Source organism: Pelodiscus sinensis, chromosome 14, assembly GCF_049634645.1.
Source record: "Pelodiscus sinensis isolate JC-2024 chromosome 14, ASM4963464v1, whole genome shotgun sequence".
NCBI classification, from domain to species: domain Eukaryota; kingdom Metazoa; phylum Chordata; order Testudines; family Trionychidae; genus Pelodiscus; species Pelodiscus sinensis.
In genome coordinates this window covers 39,644,104-39,666,116 of record NC_134724.1, presented here as the reverse complement: position 1 = coordinate 39,666,116, position 22,013 = coordinate 39,644,104, and the positions used below count along the sequence as shown (strand labels likewise).

Sequence of the window (22,013 nt, the reverse complement as noted above, 5' to 3'; positions counted from 1 at the left end):
GAAGGTGTTATTGCCTGTAACATTGCGTCCAGACTACGGAGTTCTGTCGACAAAGCAGCTTGCTTTGTCGACAGAACTCAGTGTGTCTGGACGCTCTTTGTCGACGGAAGTTTTGTCGACAGTATCTGTCGACAAAACTTCCGTCGACAAAACGCGGTAGTCTAGACGTACCCTCAGTCTTTACCAAGCTCTTCCAAGTCCTGGGTTAACAACAGAAATGGGTTGAAAACAATGGATCTCCTGCTTGTTTTCTTTTTGAGTACCTTTGACAATGCTGCAAAAGCGACGAGGAGTCCTGTGGCATCTTATAGACTAACCGAAGTGTTGGAGCATAAGCTTTCATGGGCAAAGACCCACTTCGTCAGATGCAGTATTTGACAATCCTGTAGAGAAGCAAGGAACAGATAGGGCTTTAGTTTTTAACCTTGGGTTAAAAATCCCATCACTTAGATAATTGAGTGCCATGTCGATCATTACTTCAGAAGGTGGAAGGGCTGGTTCATGCAGTTACTATTTATTAAGCTGTCTCACTTCAAGTTGGGGGCCACTGATTCACAGAAAAATCAATTGGGGCTGCACACAAGTGAGAAGTGGCCCTCAACTGAGGAGAAAGACACTCCCTACATTCCCCTACTACACCAGAGCATAGGGAGGCTCAGCCTAATAGATTTTGTTGCTCCAGCCCCCAGGTGGGGCAGTGGGAGGGCTGGAGTACCAGTGCTGGCTCTCCAATGCTGGGGCGGCGGGCTTAAGCCTTGGGGGCCAGATCCTGGCAAGCCGGGGGCTGCCTCCAGCTCTGGGGGGTCTGAGCTTCCCCACCCCTGCTTTAAATGTTTGTGAATACCTATCTCACTAATCTTTTGATCTGAGGAAGTGGGTCTGGCCCACGAAAGCTCATCATCTAATAAACCATCTTGTTAGTCTTTAAAGTGCTACATAGTCCTGTATTTTATCTCCCTAAGTATCTCACTGTATTTTTTAAATGATTATGTCCACGTTCTTCTGTTATTGTTGACCATTTCCAGTTCCTTTTTAATTTCCTTATCCTGTAAATACATTTAGCAAGTGAGTAATGTGCTACTCAGGCATGTTTGCCTTTCAGAGTTAGGGTCTAAATGATCAGCTGTTAGTAGAACCTGTCATCATTGTATTAAATTATCATAAAAGTAAAATAATCTGTGAAGTGCCCATGATGCTGCATTTACATTATAGAGAAAATGTGACCAAAGAACCAAGGCAGATCACTAAAAAAGTTAAGCTTCTATTGCTGGTACAATCTTTTAAAATCAATGAAGTCCATTTTCGTGCAAACACTGAGGCTACGTCTACACTGGCCCCTTTTCCGGAAGGGGCATGTTAATTTCACCTATCGTAGTAGGGAAATCCGCGGGGGATTTAAATATCCCCCGCGGCATTTAAATAAAAATGTCCGCCGCTTTTTTGAAGTAGGAATAAGACCCTCCGGAAAAGGGCACTTTTTCCGGAGGATCGGGGCCAGTGTAGATGCTCTTTTCCGGCTTTTTTAAAAGCCGGAAAAAAGCGGCGGACATTTTTATTTAAATGCCGCGGGGGATATTTAAATCCCCCGCGGATTTCCCTACGACGACTGGTGAAATTTACATGCCCCTTCCGGAAAAGGGGCCAGTGAAGACGTAGCCTTATATTTAACTTTACTCACTGGAATTATTCCATTAATCCTTGTAAGGCTGGTTGTGGGTGGTATCAAGTTTTAACTTTTGTTTTTAAAACAAAATTGAATTTCTTATGTATGTTCTTTGGGCCTCCCTAAAACGTTATTAACATTTTTGTCCACTTACATTAATATCAATTGAGTGGCAATAAATATTATTTTTGTAAATACCATTCATATTGAAAACAATTTCAAATTAATATGCAGTTCTTTTCTACAGACTTTTTTCTCTTCCCTTGGTAAATAAGGTCTGTTAATAAAGTGGCTAGCTCAATGGTTTGAGCATTAGCCTACTAAACCCACAGTTGTGAGTTCAATCCCTGAGGGGGCCGTTCGGAATAGGAAGCCTAATCCGAACTACCTAGTTCGTGCCACGTGTAGCCGCGGGCACGGAGTCCGAACTAGCGGACATTTAAAAATGGCGGCGCCTGGCAAGATACAAATGAAGCTCGGGAAATTCAAATCCCGGGCTTCATTTGCAACTCTGGTTGCCTACATTAACCACCCTAGTTCGAACTAGGGTGGTAGTGTAGACATACCCTATATAGAGACTAGATGCCATATTTGTAATGGTATTTAGATATGTAGTGGGACTTACAAAGGTTTCTACATGTCTAACTCCTATTGAAAGCCTCATTCCTTAAGAGGTTTGAAAATCCTAGTTGGTACCTATTTAAGCACCTAAAGATCTGGCCCTGAGTGATTTGTCCAGCGTCACACAGTGACATCTCTGGTGAAACAGGGAATAGAACTGCATTCGTTTGAGTCCCAGGCTACTGCCTGAACCGCTGCACCATCTTTTCTTTCCACTTCATAATTTGCTGCATTATTTTTCAGAATTTCCGTTCCAGTACTTAATTGAAAGATTAAACGGCAACCCAGAAAAGAAGTTCTACAATATCCCTAAACTTGGAGGCACCAAGTATGGTAATACTACTTTTGAATAGCTTTTTATTCGTATGGTTCCACTGGTAAATATGTACCAGTTATGTGATGCAGGAGGAGGAGCTAAAAAGTTGAGTAGTAGCTTGTTGTGAGATGAAAGAAATGATGCTTCACCAAGCTTTTGTGCTATGAGAGCAGTGAGAGATGCTACTTGATCTTTATTTTGAATGCTTTCAGTAAGTCATAGAAAACATTTCCATTACAGAAAATCACTACTTCTGTTACAGAGTTAACAAGTGATGACAAAAACACAAACTCTGTGTTAGGGATGTTAAATGGAGTTTAATTTACTAATCAGTTAGTCGATAAGCGGAGGAAATCGCGGAGCTGCAACGGGGTTAGCTCCTGGCCCTGGGAGTTAACCTCTCCGCGGCTCTGCCTTTTACATGTATGAAGAGCTTGCCAGCTCTTCATACATTTAAAAAGCTGAAGCGCTGTGGGGGAGACCAGGCGCGAGCCGGAACAGCTTACATCCCTACTCTGTTACCTCTCTTGTAAATAAATGCACTGAAATGAATTTATGGTGTTATCACATAATTCTTCTACATTTGTGTATCACTGACCTATTTACTCTAAAGACACTCTCCTGTTTCTTTGAGGGTTTCCTTGTGTTACAGTTTAGAGCCAAATGCATTTCCCTTAAGTCAGTGGTCACTGACCAGTAGATCGCGATCTTGGAGCTTCTGTCAGATGATCCTGACTGGTTTGGCTAGGAAGTTATCAACAGTTAGCACTTCAGTTTCCCCTCCATCCACTGTCATGCTGCTCCACCCCTCTGCTTGGAGCTGCACCGTCCCTCCCCCCAAGAGCCTCCTGCTTGCTATGCAGGGTGTGGGAGGGGAAAGAGGGGGGCAGTGATATCAGGGTGTCTCCTCCCCTCTTATTCATGTACCCGATCTCCACACAGAGAGAAGGGAAGGGAGGGAACTTGGCAGTGTAAATATCTGTCACTCTCACACACTGTGTCTCTCTGTCAGTCTTACACTCACACACACTGTCCATCACTCTTGTCTCCCGACCCAACATATACGTGGGTTGTTGTTTTTACTTCTTTAACCGCTTATGAAGTGTGTTAGTTTTGGTTTGTGACTGGTCTGTGCATTTCATAAGTTTCATTTCTCTCTTATGCTTAAATTTAATTCTTTGAGTAGTGAGTTCTAAAATGCCTAACCTGTTGTGGCTGGGGTCATTATCTCTATGGTAATTGCTGCTTCTGGAAGTGGCTGGTGTGTTCCTGCAGCCACTGAGAAAGCATGTGGAGACCCCTTCTCTGCCTGTCTTTGCCTGCAGACACCACTCCTGCAGGTCCCATTGATCAGTAGTGGGGTTCTGTGACCGGTAGAAACTGTCGGCACATGGAGCCATTGCTGTACATGCCAGCTGCTTTCAGGAGTGGTGCAGGCTCACGACAGGGTAAGCCTGCTTTAACCCCACTGCTCCACACCCATAAGCCATCTCAATTATATAGTGCCCAGCCAGAGCCTGCTTCCTGAACCCCTGTCCCAGCCCTGACCCTCTATGGTAATTGCTGCTTCTGGAAGTGGCTGGTGTGTTCCTGCAGCCACTGAGAGAGGCAGAGCAGGGGGTACCCAAACTCCTTCCCAGAGCCTGCACCTCAGCCTCCTACCCCATGCTGGTGAAAGTGAGTGAAGATGGGGAAGAAAGGCGGATGGAGTGAGCAGGGTGAAGCCTCGGAGAAAGGGTAGAGCAGGGATGGGCCTTCAGAGTGGCGGGAAGGAATCAGGGTAGGGGTATTTGGGTTTGAGGTAGATCTTGTATTGCACATAAATAGAAAGTGATTTTTTGTTTAAAAAGGTTGGAGATCACTGCCCTAAGTGATGCAGCAAGGGTACTTGCTGTCAGGCTTCTAGCTCCCTTGGTGTTGCCTTACGTGTATGGAGACTTACTTTGATCTCCTTCCTAACTGGGTATTTCCTGGCTGAACAGTTCCCTGATTATACTATAAATCAGTGGTCCCCAACCTTTTGGAACTGCCGCGTGCCCGGGGGGCGGGGCCACACACGCGCTGGGTGCCCGGGGGAGGGGCCCCCCATGCGCTATGCGTCCAGGGGCGGGGTCGCCAATTCACTGCACACCCAGGGCCGGTACCCCCCATAGCCGCGTGCCCGGGAGTGGGGCCTCCAATTTGCCGCACGCCTGGGGCTGGCGCTCCCCATGCGCCGTGCATCCGGGCGCAGAGCCGCCCATTCCCCGCACGCCTGGGGGCGGGCCGCCCATTCGCTGCACACCCAGGACCGGTGCTCCCCAGGCACCACGCGCACGGGTGCGGGGCTGCCCATTCGCTGCGCGCCCGGGGCCGGTGCCACCCATGCGCAGTGCACCCAGGACCAGCCCCGAGCACTTGGCGAGTGCACATAAATACCCCAGCGGGCACCATGGCGCCCACAGGCACTGTGTTGGGGACCACTGCTATAAATTCACCATCGATGTCAGGCTGCATGCTTTGCTTTTTTCTTTTAGAGATAGTTAACAATGCAATTAACATAAGCACTCCCTATCCAAGTATATTTAATCATTAGGTATAAACAAAGAATACAGATAAAATATTAAACAATTCAAAGAACCTAATTACATACTAATAAGCTTACCAGAGGTCAGCCCCACTGTCTTTAGTATGGGCTCTGACCATACTAGTCCTTCAGCACTCCACCAAAGAAACTTCTATTGTGGTCACAAGATCATGCTATTCTTAGCTCAAAACTAGAGGGCTTATGGAAAAGATTAGATTATTTTTATAGTTTGGAGGTCTTTGAACTGGAATTTTTATGAGTAGCTAATCAATAGCTACTCATGAAATAGGTAATTGGTTTCTCTCTGCATGGCTTAGCTTCAAAAGGATGTATTCCTAGTGAGTCATTTGCATTTCCTTTGAAGGAGTAAAGTAATGACTCTCTTCAATAGTTAGAGTGCTAAGTTGGAAAAGGAAGAAAACCCTCTCTTCCAGTAAATATGAGGGACTTCAAAATTATCAAACATATATTTTGTATTATGTGTTCTGAAAGATGGGAGTTCCAAACCAGGGCCCTGAGACCGCATTTGGGTAGTTATCCTAGAACTTGTATCTTACCAAGTCATCCATCCTCCATCTCATTTGTGACTCTCTGTTCTACAGTTTAAATGGTCCATCAATTTTGTTGGTTCTAAATTGCTATAGAGAGTCTGGTTGTCATAATATTTGAAGTGGGAGCACAAGTATGAAGTTATGAAAAAATTGTACGTCCGTGACAGACTGAAAAATCTTCTGTCTTTTGGACTTTTGAACTATGTAACTAGAAAGGTAGTGCATTGAAATTCCTTTATTATTCATTAAAGAGAAGAATACAGTCGACAAGATAAGATTATTTTGTTCTGGTAATTTGAATGGTATGGTGACATCACATTTATTTTAATCAGATTTCTGTTCAATTTGCTTTTTATATGAATTATCTAATTAGAGAATTTCAGTGACTGCTTGGTAAAATGTATCTAATGTAACTGAAGCCACCAAACATTGATGCAATAGTTTGTAGGCAGACAAAGTCCATGGTCTCTGTTGAAACTAGGGATGTGAATAGTTAACCAATGGTAGCTGGAGCAGCTCTTATCCACAGCACACCTGGCCTGCACGCACAGCTAACGGGTGTTCCAGCCTGGTCAGAGCATTCCCCCCCTCTTACACCTTCCCATCAGTTTAATAAGTTAACTGGTTAAATTTAATGCTTAACCTGTTAACTAATTGAATGGGATTTTATATGCCTAGTTGAAACAGCCAAACTCATCTGTTAACATTATTCAGAGCTGAGCTTTGGTCTCTAGAGCTGAAACACTAATACATGAACCTGTTTGACCAGTTATCTACCACTCTTTATACTTCCCCTTATTATTGTATTATTTGACCACTTGAGTTGTGCGGAGTAGAATTATGTTTGTGAGTGAATGACCTGAAAATTGAGTACCTAAATGTTCTCCTTTTCTGCCTTCAGTGGTGATTGGCAGACCTTTCTTTTTTAGGCTGTCCCTCCTGTGTTTTCCATCCTTGAAAATTTCTCCCAGTCTTTAATGTAATCTAAAGTAATAGCAGAGTAGACAGTTTAAGTCTACATTTCTTCCACTTTTAGACCCCACACTGAAATTATTTCTTATTGCCACCTTTTTTCTATGAATGAGGGGGAAACTGCACAGAGCAATCCATATTCTGGCATTAAAGTCAATTCTAACTTGATATTGAAAAGTAATTAAATGCAAAAAATTGCCTGTATTATTAATAAACAGTGTAGTCTCATTGTGTCATTTCTTCTGATTTATCAGTGATACCAGCCTTAGCACTCCTTACAGTCATTTCTTCTACCAGCCTCTCCATGTCTTCTCTTTCATTCATTCTATATATGTGGTATCATTGCTTCTGTGTTCCATCAAGCCATTATTCTCTTCTATTCAAATCCTTCTTGAAAACCCACCTGTTCTGCAGTGCCTACAATAAGTGATTTACTATTTAGTGTTGATTTTATATATTTAAAACAACATCCCCAAACCTCTCAAATGAGCACGCTCCCAATTATATTGTTGTAGCCTTCATTTTTTTCATCCTACTCCACTGTTTGTCACCCTCACATATTTTGGTCTATTTGTAATAATGTCCTGACCCTGCAATGAGATCTGTACGATTGGACCCCTATACTTCGGTGGTATCCCAATGATTTCAGCGGAGCTCTGCCTGGGTTCACATATGCAAAGCTCATTGAAGGAACAAGGCCTTTTTTAAAAAAGCTTTCCATTCTAAAGACCAGGTCTTCCTCTTTTCTGTGAAACACAGTTGCATTCATTGGAGTGCTATAAAATAATAATAGAGAGAACAAATGCAGGTTGATTTAGCGTTTCCATGTAACTATATTGCATTCCTGTGCATTTGTGGGATTGGAATGAGTTTCACTGTATGGTTTGTCAAATCTCTTTAGTATAGTAAGGTGGTATTATTTAAAACAAATAGGTTAAAAGTGTTTCCTTGGTTGTGTCATTTACTCTCTCGTAACCAGATATTCTGCCTTATTGCATACGGGTACTGCTGGAAACTGCTGTCCGCAACTGTGACGGCTTCTTTGTAAAAAAGGAAGATGCTATGAACATTTTAGACTGGAAAACAAAACAGAATAATGTTGAAGTGCCCTTTTCTCCTGCCAGAGTCCTTCTTCAAGATTTTACGTGAGATATTTTCTCTTTTTATTATGTTTTTCTTTGTTTTCTAACTATGTCCTGGTTCACCATGCTCCGTGAGGTTACCTGTCTTGTCTCAGGCCTAAAAACAAAATGAGGTGGCCTTTGCAAAATTTAAGCATTCCATTAGTGAATGAAATTATATATATATATATATATATATATATATTTTTAGTGCACCTTTGATGTTCCTACATTTTATGCCAGTAAAGCCTGTGATCCTGCAAGTTGGTCCATGAAAGCAGATACCTGTGCCCTCATGGAACTATGCTAAATTCAGTGGGACACCATGAAGGGGAAGGTGTCTGTCTTCATGGTATAACTTGCAGAATAAAGGCCAAAGAATGAGTTTGGTGGTACTTAAACTATAGCAGGATTGGGTAATAATGCAGTGAAATGTTTAAAAATCCTATTTGTGATACCTAAGGTCAAATCCTGCTTATTTTACTGGTGCATATGGTCTGTTGAAGCCAGTTTGCCTACATACATAAATAAAAGCTCATTTTGTCCATTAGAATGTTACCTATAGATTATTGAGATATGAGGCAACTAAAAGGGTAATCCTTAAGCACCTACAAAATACTAATCTAAGATTTGATTTTTGCCAAGGTAGGCAGGTATTTATTTGTCAAATAGTCAAGCAGAACAGAGAAGAACTCAGTCTGTGCTCAAAAGCAAACAGAAGCAGGTCCAATAAAATATATTACTTTACCTAACTTATCTCTTGAAAAGTATCCTAGTAAAATAAAAATACTAAGGGGCTGCATCCTCTGCTCACCACACTCCCCCGACCCCCCTCTCTCTGGCTACTGTTTCTCCGCTGGGAGAGCCTGTTGATGACAATGATGATGTCGTTCTGTCGCCTGGCAGGAACATTCTGTGGTCCAGCCAGGAAAAAACCGTTTTTGAATATATAGAGAGAGATAGTAGTTAACAAATCAAATAAGATTTTCATAAAATAACAATTTACCTCCGTATTCTTCTCCTTTCCTTTAGTTTTGTATGTTGTCTTTGAAGAGCATACTTTCATCTCTGAAATGGGGATAATAGTACTTAACCACTTTTGTAATACGCTCTGAGATCCAGAAATGAATCATAGAACACTAGAACTGGAAGGGGCCTTGAGAGGTCATCGAATCCAGTCCCCTGCCCTCACGACAGGACCAAGCACCGTTTAGACTATACTGCTATAAGTGAATGAATACTGCTTATAATAAGTGAATACTTCTGTAATAAGTGAAAACTACAAATTGTAAAGTAGTATTAAAATATGTAACATAGGCATTTATTTGTGTAGCAAAGTGATGATGTACAGCGAGCATATATCTGAAAGTGGGTAGTATGCTAAGGTTTCCTCACTATTCAGGAGCCTAACAAGATAAAAGGAATATGCAAGTGTAATCAATTGGCCAAAGAATTTGCATGTTCATGTTGACATACAATCTTGAAATGTGGTGTTGATTATTTTTAGGATTAGAATTATTCAGTTTTTATTTAGATATATTTAAACAAACCCAACATATAAATGTTCCTTAAAACATGTTAGACAAAGAAAAACAAGCATTCTGTAATGGTATTCAAATAGATTGCTATGAATGGTAAATTTAAAAACAGATTTCCAAAGTTATCTTTATTTTACAGCGTTGCCAATGCATCGTCATACATGTAAAGTGTTATTTCTTTGTCCTGTGTTAGTGGAATTCCTGCAATGGTGGATTTTGCCGCCATGAGGGAAGCAGTGAAGAATCTTGGAGGAGATCCTATGAAAGTCCATCCTGCCTGCCCAACTGATCTTACTGTTGACCATTCTTTGCAGATTGACTTCAGTAAATGGTACTTAAACTACAAAATCTAGTTCTGTTTAGTGATTACATGTCAGGAGGCAGGAAATGTTTTTAATTGTGCTTTGTTCCTTTGGTAGAAGAGAAGTAGCCCATGTGATCATCATGGAGTTACTATGTAAAAATTCACGAATATAATACATTGATGTATGATTATAAAGAATTAATTCATGCAGGGATCAGTTGTGTGTAGGAAAGAGGACAATAGCTTGAGAGCGTACCCATTTACCCATATTTCAGGGATAATCTTAGACCCGTTTACTTCTAAACCCCATTCAAACCCATTTTGTTCTCCATAGACCAGTTTGTTGGATGGGTGAGGGATCACTGATTGTAGATACATGGGAACTTAAGACAAATGGCTTCTTGGGGGATAAAAGACATTCTCGAGGATAAGAGAATAGTTGTCAGCCTCTTACTCCTGAGCATTATCCATCCTTCTGACAGTGGCCAATGCCAGATGTTTGAGAGGGAATGAACAGAACAAATAATCAAGTAATCTATCTCTTGTTGCCCATTCTCAGCTTCTGGCAGACAAAGGCTAGGAACACTTCAGTGCATAGTTTTGCATTTCTGCCCATCCTAGCTAACAGCCATTGATGGATTTATTTTCCATGAACTTACCTAGTTCTCTTTTGAACCCTGTTATAGCCTTCGCAGCATTCCACAGGTTAACTGTACATTATGTAAAGAAATACCATATGATCCCCATGACAGCTGTGTGGTCCCTGTGTTAACTGCGCATCATACCTCCTGACCCGCAGACTTGCAGGTACCAAGCCCAGGTGGACATGCTGAAAAATCATGGTACCCTGCTTCCCAGGGGTGACAGTCTGAGTCCCAGCTGCCCATTTCCAATTTATCCAGTTTTTTTGCTTATCCTATCTGACCCCAGTTCCAATTAGATTGGATAATCAGGGTTTCACTGTATAGCTGTGAAATAAGGATGTTAAGAGGCGGGTAACTGGCTAATCATGTAGTTGATACAATTTGTATTGACTACACAATTAGTCTATAAAGAAAGGCACTCAGTCCTGGCTCATACCGGATCCAGGATCTACCTCTGCTGTGGCTCTGCAGCTTCAATGTAGTAGGAACCAGGCACCTCCCCCTGGCCCCCCCACACTGCTGTCCAGTGTTCCCTCTAAGGCTATGTCTACACTGCAAGATTTTTGCACAAAACCCGGCAGAGTGTCCACATCTCAAGTGCGTTTTTGCATGAAAAAATACAATAAATTGACAGGACAGAGGGCTTTTGCTGGTAGAGTTATTCCTCTCCCCATGAGGAATAACTCCTTTTTGCGCTACAGCTCTTGCGCAGAAAATCATGTGTGGACGCTCCGCAGGGGTTTCTTGCACAAAAAGAGCCTATCAGAAAAAGCACAGGTTCTCTGATGGCCATTCTGTTAATGGCCATCAGAGCTTTCTTGCGCAAGAGCATTCATGCAGTGTGGACACTCTCTTGAGCAAAAGCACATTGCTTTTGCGATGCGCTTTTGAGTTCTGGATGTGCTTTTGTGCAAGACGTTTTTGCAGAAGATCTCTTCCGCAAAAAGCTTTTTGCGCAAAAACCCTGCAGTGTAGACAAAGCCAATGATTTTCCATCCATGGGTGGACTGAGTTTTGTCTTGTACACCAATATTGAGGTCATGTGAGCTTGTTCGGATGTGTGCCACTGTTGTGCCCATCAGTTACTAACCCACAAGTTACTAACAAATATATTCACATTTTATTTTATGTATATCATCTTCGCATCTTTATTATTATGGCTGAACCTAAGTGCCAGTGTCCTGTATTTGTCCCGCAATCTGCTTATTGACCACCCCTGCACTATGTAACATAACTCGGGAGGCCTTACAGTCATTCTGAAGGAAATGGGTGCTTCCTAACAAATGATCCTATAAATAATGAATTGTGATGGTTGCAGCAGGTACAAGAACAATCCCATTTAAATTGTTTAACTATTATAAAAAAAAATAGTTAAGATCAGACAGCTGAAACATGGAAGGAAAAGATGGAGCTAAACATTGCTAAAATACAGTTATCAAAGAGATCTCAGCTGGAAAAAAAACAACTTTGGTCAAAGCTTAAATATAAAAATGAATAGCAATTTAGAAATATAAGCAACTTAAATGAGTCATTTGTTCATAACTTACAATTTATACACACACACCCAAAGCTCTTTGAAAGTCTAAAATAATTTTAAAAACAAAAAAGTTAAAAACTTCATCTAGTAAAAGGTAAGCCAAGAAAGTTTAAAGTATTTAGTCTTTCATAATAAATATAGCAAGGGATCTCAGATTTTCAAAAAATACTTTTAAAAAATATTATACATGTAAAATAAATCAGCTTTTTAAAAATTCCGCTAAAAATCCACTCAATTATTTTATTCATTTGCAAAACCGACATCTACTCTATCTGGTAGTGAGCATCTATTGACAGCCTTAACTTTGTTAGTTAACTCTTCCAAGTTTAACTTTTTTTCCTTAAGTGATTAATATTAAACATAAAATAAGTGAAAAGAAAAAGAGAAACCCAAAATAAACACCCTAAATTCCTTTGTCAATAATAAAGCAACTTAAAAAATTGTCATTTAAATAAAAATTTAAAAATAATTATAGGTATTCCTATAAAATACAAAAAAAATAGTTCTTAAAATCTTTAAAAAGCTCAAGAAAAACCACCAGCTGGGTGGTTTAAAAACAAAACCAATCGTACGCACGCAATATAAAACAATAAAGCCCAACTATTAAACTCCTATTCAAAATAGGGATTACTGGGTGATGATGCTTACTGCTTACAGCCAACCAGCGGGCTCACGTGCCACAGGCAGAGATGCTCCAGCCTGGAAGGATCAACTTCCATTTGTTGGGGCTGCTGGAACAGCTGCTACCCTCCATGGGGTTGCACACATGGTTCCGCCTCTGGCTCCGACAGCCACCCGCCATGTGGCTCCAGCTCTGGCCCTAACCAGGGCTGCTGGAGGAGCAGCTGCCTACATTTCAGCTTGTGCTCTGGCCCCAGCCAGGGCAGCTGGAGGAGCAGCTGCCCGCCGCGTGGCCCACAGCTCTAGCCCTGGGGAAGTGAGATGTGAGGCCCTTTTCCAAGATGTTGCATGTACTGCCTCTATGTAGCTTCCAGTTCACACTAGCCAAGGGATTGTGAACTGAGCTTAGACTGAGACAAAGTGCCCTGTTAGGTGGAATGGTATCCTGCCACTAAACAATTGAAATAAGGATGTTAAATTGCGGTTACCTAGCTAATTGTATATAGATGATACAATTTGTATAATCTATGCATTTAGAGGATAGGACTGCGCTGCAGGGGTAGCTCTAGAAGCCAGTTCAAGCTGGAACTGAGCAGTCCCAGCTCATGATGACTCTGGGAGCCACCCGCACTGCTGCTCTGCATTTTAAATGTATCAGAGGGGTAGCAGAGTTAGTCTGTAACAGAAAAAACGTAAAAAACAACAAATAGTCTAGTAGCACTTAAAGACTAACAAAACATGTTTATAGATGGTATCGTGAGCTTTCGTGGGCACAACCCACTTCTTCAGATGACACTAGATTAGCTACATTGAAAATCCAGAGCTGCAGCATCCCAGACCAGCATGAGCCGGTACTGCTTGATCCTGGCTCGTGCTGAGTCCAGCAGTCCCTGCCCATGGCTGCTGTGAACAGGGGCTGCTTGGCGGCAGCAGCAGCCCCTGTGCGTGGAGGAAGCAGGCAGCTTCGCAGCAGCCTCCCCTATGGCTCCCCCACACCCCACCCCGCTGTCTCTGATAGAGGCAGTGGGGGGCAGGGCAGGCGGCACCCCAGAGATGGGGGGAACTGGCTCCTTCTCCCCGACAGCCTCTGTCTGATAGAGGCAGCAAGGGTGAGGGAAGTGACCAGTCGAGTCACTACTCAGCTATCCAATAAGCTTATCCGATAGTCGACTAGTTGCTTACGTCCCTAAATGGAAGCTCTTTCTATTTCTAGAGCCGCAGAATCGTTGATAGAATCATTGATTTATCAATGTGACAAAAAAAGTCAGTCATCTTTCACGGTGGTTTTTCATGGTGTTGATGTTAAAGCTGAATGTGGTGTAAATAGTGTAATATGATATAAATGTAAAATTTAAAAATATTTGCCTACGGTGTTATATACACGTACTTATTGTTTTCTTGAGCCTTGTGTATAACAATTCTATGTTTTTTGTAATAAAATGTGTTTATTGCTTGAACCCTTAATTTAGAAACACAAATATAAAATCTCACAACTGCTGCCTTGAGTAAACTGTAGCAAGAGGCAATTCCCCAGGGATCTAAAAAAAAGTCAATAGTGCTGCAGTAGATATTAAAACCCAATAAATCTTCAGCCCTTCCCTGGGACAAGACTTTCCACACATCCCTTCCTTCAGATCTTGAGTAAACAGATGGTACTTGCACTGTGTCCTGTTAATAAATGTGGTCTTTGGCAGACCAACCAGGTGAGAGAGTAGTTTATAGAACAGTTAATATTCCTTTTAGAAAAGGTCAGTATAACTTCTTTATGTGTGCTGTGTTCTTTGATTAACTAAACATACCTAATGACACTTTATTTTGCTCTGGGTTGTAATAAAATTATGGATTTTTAGATGCGTTTGATCATTTGTTCAGGGTGGTTTTTGCAGTGTTTTTATGCATTTGTTTTATTTTCTGTTTTAAATGATAGTGCAATACAAAATGCTCCAAATCCCGGAGGTGGTGACTTACAGAGGCCATTGGCAAAGCTTTCTTCATCTCAAGTGCAAACTCGGAAGGTACTTTGCAGAGGCCAGGCTGTCTGTAAAGGGCCATGTGATGCTGGAGAATCAAGTCATAACTCAGGAAGATTTTCTGCGCAGATTGAGAATACCCCCATCCTCTGTCCTTTTCATCTTCAACCGGTGCCTGAGTATGAAATGCTTTTATTGCTTAGCCTTTAATTGTCAAATCCTTCTTTTGCTGGAGGGAACTATGATTGTATGTTGCTGATTGGAATGCAGGCCCTTATTGTGTGTTGTCTCCTAGTTCAGCACTTACTTCTGGTTTAAATTTAAGCTTGAGCAGAACAATTGTACCATGATATTAGGTGATGCAGTCTTGTTGAACAGCTTATCCAAAGGCTTGAACAACAGTACAGCTTTTAAAGTGTTGGCTTGTCTTGCGGAAGCTATTGCCTAATTGCAGTTAGCTTTTTGGAGTTCGTTGTAAAATTTAAATATTGCCTCCAAAATACAGAAAAGTAAGCTTTCTGTCTTCTGTTAAACAGGCAGTTTTGGGGCCTGTTAGTTGCCATCCAGAATTCCTGTAACTGCTGACAGAGATGCTGCTCTGTGCTAAATGTACCTTCCTGCATCTTTGGCCACTCGAGCCCAAAACAAATCTGAGCATTTAGGTTGATGTCTGAAACCACAGGTATTTGAACTGACATAAAACGGGAGTTGAACTTAGGTAAAATATGCTACAGAGGGTCATTCATGTGGTTGATAATTGTCTTTTTAAAATGTGCATTGGAGACTTGCCTTATTTCCTTGTAAGGGCAGTAATACATAGGAACAGTGCTCTATAAATTGGTTAATACTCTGGTTTAAATCTGAAAGTCCCTCTTGTTTTATATTTCATTTAAATGATTTACAGAAGATTTAACCCCGTTTGTTTCCTGATAAGAAATGAACATCCCCATATTGGCTAAGAAAGCGATCTATGTGTCATCCCCCTGGCCACTCTTTTAATCCACTTGTCACTGAGTTGAAATTGAGCATTACATTTTGGCTTTAAGTGACACCTCACAAAGGCCTCATCTGCTTGCCTTTTCCCAAGATTCATTTGTTTATAGGTCCTTTTGCAGCACTCAGTCTACATTACATATAATAACCCTCATCTCTCAACTGCCACCTGTCTTCTCAATCTCTGTATTTCTGTGGCTGACGTGCCTAGAATTTCAAATCTATATCAAAGAGGAGACCCACAATCATACAGTATTTTGATTGTGTTGCAAATTTTATTTGAAATATTTATTTCCATCCTTTTTTGCTTTTTTCCACACAGAAATAGGAAATGTGATGAGAAAAGTTAAGCATTTCCTGCAGTCTGGATGTTGCTGATACCAGCAGTGGCGTTCATTAATTTATAGTTTGATTGATGACTATCCCTTTGAGCTTTGCAAAACAGTATATGTCCTTTCTCTAGTGCAGAAGAGAAAGGGGGAAGTCTCGATGCAAAATGCAGCCCTAAAACATCATTTAGATAAAAGCTTTTATTCCTCTCTCTCAAAGAAAAGCTCCTAGAGAAGCAGTAGCTATTAAAACAATACAAAATGAATTTCACTTGGCTATTAAAATCATGCTTTTCATTACAGACACACATGAAATTTAGTAATCTGCCTTTATGTTCAGACATTGTGGTGTTGAGCACCATAGATCTACCTATACCTAAGTAAATGAATACAGTTCTTCATTTACAAATACATTATACAGTATAGGCAGTTATGAACGGGGTTTGCTCCGCGTCTCCCTGGTCTGCCTCTGTCCCGCTGCCGGCGTCCTCAGAGGCTTAGCTCCCCATCTCCCTGGTCTGCTGGTCTCCAGCAGACCAGGGAGACGCGGAGCAAAGCCACGGAGCACCCGGGTGGCAGGACCGCGGTGCGTCTCGGTCCGCCACCCGCGTCTCCCTGGTCTGCTAGTACGCCCGCCCCTCCCTCCCGCCCCCCAGCAGACCAGGCTTTTCTCCGGACGCCTGTGGTAGAGCAGCTGGGGCGCTGCCGGTTGGTCCCGCAGCGCCGCTCTGGGCGCTACTGGACCAACCCGGCAGCACCCCAGCTGCTCTGCCCCAGGCGTCCTGATTTAGCCGCTGCTGGTCAGTTTCAGCAGCGGCTGAATCAGGACGCCTGGGGTAGAGCAGCTGGGGTGCTGCTGGGTTGGTCCAGTAGCGCCGCTCCTCGGCGCTACTGGAGCAACCCAGCAGCACCCCAGCTGCTCTGCCCCAGGCGTCCCCAAGTTAGCCTCTGCTGAAACTGACCAGCGCTGACTACAGGAAGCCCGAGGCAGAGTTGCTCTGCCCCGGGCTTCCTGGAATCAGCCGCTGATCAGTTTCAGCAGCAGCTGACTTGGGGACGCTTGGGGTTCTTAAGTTGAATCTGTATGTAAGTCGGAACTGGCGTCCAGATTCAGCCTGTTGAAACTGATCAGAGGCTGATTCCAGGAAGCCCGGGGCAGAGCAACTCTGCCTCGGGCTTCCTGTAGTCAGCTGCTGGTCAGTTTCAGCAGCGGCTGAATCTGGACGCCAGTTCCGACTTTCATACAGATTCAACTTAAGAACAAACCTACAGTCCCTATCTTGTACGTAACCCGGGGACTGCCTGTATTCTATTTGAGTTCTTGTCAGCAAAGGACTAGAGTTGAAAACGAGTAGTTTTTTTGCCTGCAGTAACATAAACCAGACACCTTATTTCTTTCTCAACATCAAATTGCTTGAGGTAACCAATCCTTAAGATATTTTTTTATATCCATCCTTGTTTGACAGTGCAGTTATTTTAGTGCTTCACATGCTGTTACAGTATCATTTTCTAATGGAAGTTTTTTGAGATTACTTAAGGAAAACTAGAAGTTAGAATAACTAATTTATGCAATGTGTGATGAGAAGACCAGCCGTTTTCTCTGCTGTTTTCAGAGGGGATCTTCTTTCTTCACTTCCTTGTTTGGAAGAAATTGCCTCAGTTTTGTCTAGTAAATCATTTAAAAGAATACTGCTATATGCAGAAATATATTAGCATTCCAGGAAATCTCATTGTTTATCATTCAAAAATGTTATTATTTACCAATTAATTTTAATTTCTAGGCCTGAAACAGTGTTAAAAAACCAAGAAGTGGAATTTGGCAGAAATAGAGAGAGGCTTCAGTTTTTTAAGGTAGGCCCTTTTTTTTTTGCACAGCCCTCATATTATAGTCTTGATTTGAAAGATTGGCAAACCATCAAGTGGCCTTGGCAATTCATGATGGCAGGGGGAATTTATTGTATCACTTTCCAAACTTCAGGTTTTCAAGTCAGAATTTTTTAGTACATTTTAGTCCCGCTGATGAGTGTGCTACATGATGACAGGCATTGTAGAGCCCTAATTAAGATGTGTGGATTTTTTAATGGAGGAAAGATACAAAATATTAATAGAAATACAGTAAAAGCTTTGTTATCTGGTACTGTGTTAACTGAAAAACTCTATTAATTATGGGTATTAGAGTGTAACCGATTAACCGATAAGCATCTGCTTATCAGTTAATATTGTTAATGTCACCAGTTAATCACAGGCCACCTCCACCCATCCCCCCTGTGGCTCTGCCAGTATATTTGGAGCCAGCAGGCAGTGCATGCTGGAACAGAGCCTGCCAGCTCTTACTAAAGAGCCCACAGCGGGCTTATAGTAAAAATAACAGTTAATGGTGTAACCAACAGAATATTTAACAGTTACATGGTTACCATATTACATGATTTTTAACATCCCTACTATTAACTGGCATTGCACCCAGCTGCTTAACAAAGTTGTAATTTAACAGAGTGCTGGATGGGCTGCTGGCCCTGCTCCTGAGGAGGAGGAAGCCTCCTCCCTTGGAGAGAGGCAGGCAGCGGATTGGAGCCATCAAGGGCTGCTTTGTTATCCAACACGTTCAGTTAACCAGTGTCTGCCATTATTCCTGAGTGCTGGATAGGGATGTTAAGAAGTGGGTATTTCACTAATCGTATAGTTGATAAAATGTAGTGATAGAGGCAACAGCACGGGGGAGAGGTGGCACTGCGGAGATGATGGAACCAACTTTTAAGCTGGCTCCCGCCCCAACACTGGCTCCTGCACCTCCCCCTCTTCCTCTGCTGCCTCTGTATCAGAGGCAGCAAGGGGAGGAGGAAATGCAAGTAGTCAGCTCGATTATGACTACTCAAATCTCTAGTGCTGGATAACACAGTTTTCACTGTATTCAATAAGCTAATATTAACTGAATCACTATTTATTTTGATTTAAACATTTTCCAGGTGTTTATAATCCAAATATCAATAGTATCATATTCAAATTTGATAACCAGAAGTGATGCTAACTGGAAACAAAAGTGAAACTGACTAAACACTGAGGACTAGATACTTTGAGGTGCAAAGCATCCTAAATTTCCACTGAAATGAAAATGCATTGAAAGCACTCAGCTCTTCACAATTATCTGCTGCAAATTATTATCTGTGTGCCTCTCTACAGGTTAACTGCTTCACTAGTCCCTGATCCTAAAAAGTTCACCCTGCCTGCCATAAATAAACATTGGAATCTTTTGTGTTGGACATAAATTTATATTTTACTTAGTTTCTGAAACTTCATTTTAAATAAACATGAGAAAGTTGAAGAGTTTAATCTGTTTAATATTTCCTTTCTTCCTGGTTAAATTAAACTCTTCTCCCTAGCAAAATGGCTTGGGCATAATTATGTAATTAATTTCCATTAGCAACTGGTGGTCCACGGAAAGGTTTGCATTGAACCTGGTGGGTCACAGGCCAAAAAGTTTGAGAACCACTGCCCTAGCCAAAGCTTATGATCCTCCAAATCTTTGTTTTAAGACTGTAGTCTCATTTAAATTAGTGGGACTACTTCTGAATGGTATTTGGGTACTCTAGTAACAGCCAGCAGTTGTGGTGGGGTTGCTTTACTGATGTAAATCACTTCTCCATACTTCTGACTGTTAGGCTGTGTCTACATTGGCAAGATTTTGTGGAAAAGCGGCCGCTTTTGCGCAAAATCTTGTCACCTATCTACACTGGCTGCAAGTACTTGTGAAAGAACACTGACGTTCTAATGTAGGAAATCAGTGCTTCTTGCGCAAATACTCTGACACTCCCGCTCAGGGATAAGCCCTCTTGTGCAACTGTTCTTACGCAAGAGGTCAGTGTAGACAGCCAACGTTAATTTCTTGCGCAAGAAAGCCCGATAGCCATTTTAGCCATCGGAGCTTTCTTGCGCAAGAGAGTGTCTACACTGGCACGGATGCTTTTGCGCAAAAGCACATCTCTTGTGCAAAGGCACATGCCAGTGTAGAGGCTCTCTTGCGCAAATACTTTAACGCAAAAACTCTTGCGTTAAAAGTATTTGCGCAAAATCATGCCATTGTAGACGTAGTCTTAATGTTTGCTGCTAGCCTGGAAACTTGAGATCTGAACTCTGATTACTTAAGGCATTGTGATATGCTGCTATTGAATCAACAGACAGGATAACTATATATGTTGCTGACTTGCTAGAGCATTTTTCTTTTGTAATACCATTAAATATAATTAATTGATCATATAAACAACTAAAAAAGAAAGAAATTAACAATTAAAGTGCAACTGTACTCTGAAAAGTAACTGCAGAAATTGAATGTTCATGTTTGTGTGCTGAATTTGCAAGTACAGAGATGTTTTTCTAACTATCAGTTTTACAGTCAGCCAAATTTGTGGGAATCAAGCTGTATTTTTACCATCTCATGAAAACATAATCAGTACTGAAGGGTCTATTGGTCAAGTATTACCCATGGTTATATATTTGTGCTTCCCCATTGTCTTAGTTCAGTGACATCTGTGTGAATCCATTGCTTTTTATTAGGTTTGTACATAAAGTGATTAAGCCTCTCATTGGAATTTACTAAATAATTTTGTTAATAAACAAGAAGGAATAGAATCCAAATCAATATTGCATAGGTATGATGGCTTTGCAGTACTAACAGGAGTTTAAATCACAGCCAGAAATATCAAAATATATGTGTCTGTATACCCACAGGAAGCAGATATGTGGATTTTTACATAGACACTTTTCAGAGTAGAACCATATCTAAATGCTGAAATTGTGTATTTCCTAATTTGTAGTCAATTATAATTGATGAACAAGTACAGTACAATGACATGGTTCATATTTTTATTTTAGTTATTCTTTATCAGTTATGTGCCTTTGTCACTAAATAGAGTTTAGCACAGCTTCTTTACAAATGCAAAAAGTCATAGTTGATTTAAATATAACAAATACCCTTTTTTATTCTCTTTTTAAAAAAAATATAGTGGAGTTCAAAGGTTTTTAGGAATGTTGCTGTAATTCCACCTGAAATGGGAATGGCACACCAAGTGAACTTGGAATATTTATCAAGAGTTGTTTTTGAAGTTAAAGATTTCTTGTATCCCGACAGCGTAGTTGGCACAGATTCACATACAACTATGGTAAATGGTTTGGGGATCTTGGGATGGGGTAAGTATCATGTATATGACTTGATGATGTCAATTGCATTTGTAAGTTTTCTTACTATATGAATGGAAAATAATTAATTAGTATTTAATACTTTCTTCATATTGGATATTTCTCTGTTCCAAGTCTTAACAGCATTTAGAACCTGAAATTTTATTTAGGGAAAACATTTTGAGGTGAGTTTCATGACATGAATGATGGACTGAATTTGTTTGCGGTTCTTCTAAAAGAAATTAGAAAGATTTCATATAGTAAGGCCTGTTTCATTCCCAAGATAAATGGTTTACACCCTAAATAGTTGGGTTTTTAAGATATTTATATTGTGTACAGATGAGCATTTTTATGTTGTGATTGGAAATAAATTAGGAATTATGTATCCTGAGAAGGGATTTGAAGGAAACCATAATACTGCAAAGATCTTGTTGCTGTACCTCAGTGGTGGGCACCTGCAGATTCTACATATGACCCACGCCTCACCCTTCTGCCTCCTTTCCTCCCATCCCATCTCCTGGGGTCCTGACACTTATCTACTTCTTCCCCTCCCTCCCAGCACTTCAAGAGCACTATGAATCCACTGATTTGTGTTCCATCCCTGCTCTTCCCCCTCTCAGCTTTCAATCTCTGGGAGGATGTGGAGAAGTGGGAACAGGGTGCAAATCAGCCAATTCACAATGCTTGGGAAATGCTGGGAAAGAGAAGGAAGAGAAGGGAGGGGTCACGCTTTGTGGAGGATTCAAGCAAGAGGCTGGGTAGGGATTTGAGGGGAAGGGTATAGTGGGGATGGGACCTGCAGCAGAAGGGAGGATCGAGCAGCCACTGGCAAAATAAGCAACACATATTTAAAGCAATGATGCGAGTAAGGTCCATGCTGATTGCACATAACATTGTGAGAGCTGTGCTCTCCTGCTTCTGTGTTATGTTTGCCAGCAATGTAATTTGCCCCTAATAATGGATCACTTTGTGTTGAAAGGGCGCAATTAAGGACAGTCAAGTGCAATGTATTTAATCTAATTCTTGGGGTCATGGTTAGTGTACATGCCCAATTTAAATTTTGCAACCCACTGAGATGAAGGATGGCCACTCATGGCA

At 41.5% G+C, this 22,013-nt stretch overlaps 1 protein-coding gene across 1 annotated transcript in view; it reads left to right on the top strand.

Moving 5' to 3' along the window:
• IREB2 (iron responsive element binding protein 2) overlaps nt 1-22,013 on the top strand; it is a 60,051-nt gene that overhangs the window by 1,160 nt on the left and 36,878 nt on the right. The window contains exons 2-7 of the mRNA XM_075897605.1: nt 2,528-2,617; nt 7,669-7,834; nt 9,542-9,679; nt 14,382-14,603; nt 17,528-17,597; nt 20,744-20,927. Coding sequence (XP_075753720.1) covers nt 2,528-2,617; nt 7,669-7,834; nt 9,542-9,679; nt 14,382-14,603; nt 17,528-17,597; nt 20,744-20,927 — 870 coding nt within the window. The remainder of the gene's footprint in view (nt 1-2,527; nt 2,618-7,668; nt 7,835-9,541; nt 9,680-14,381; nt 14,604-17,527; nt 17,598-20,743; nt 20,928-22,013) is intronic.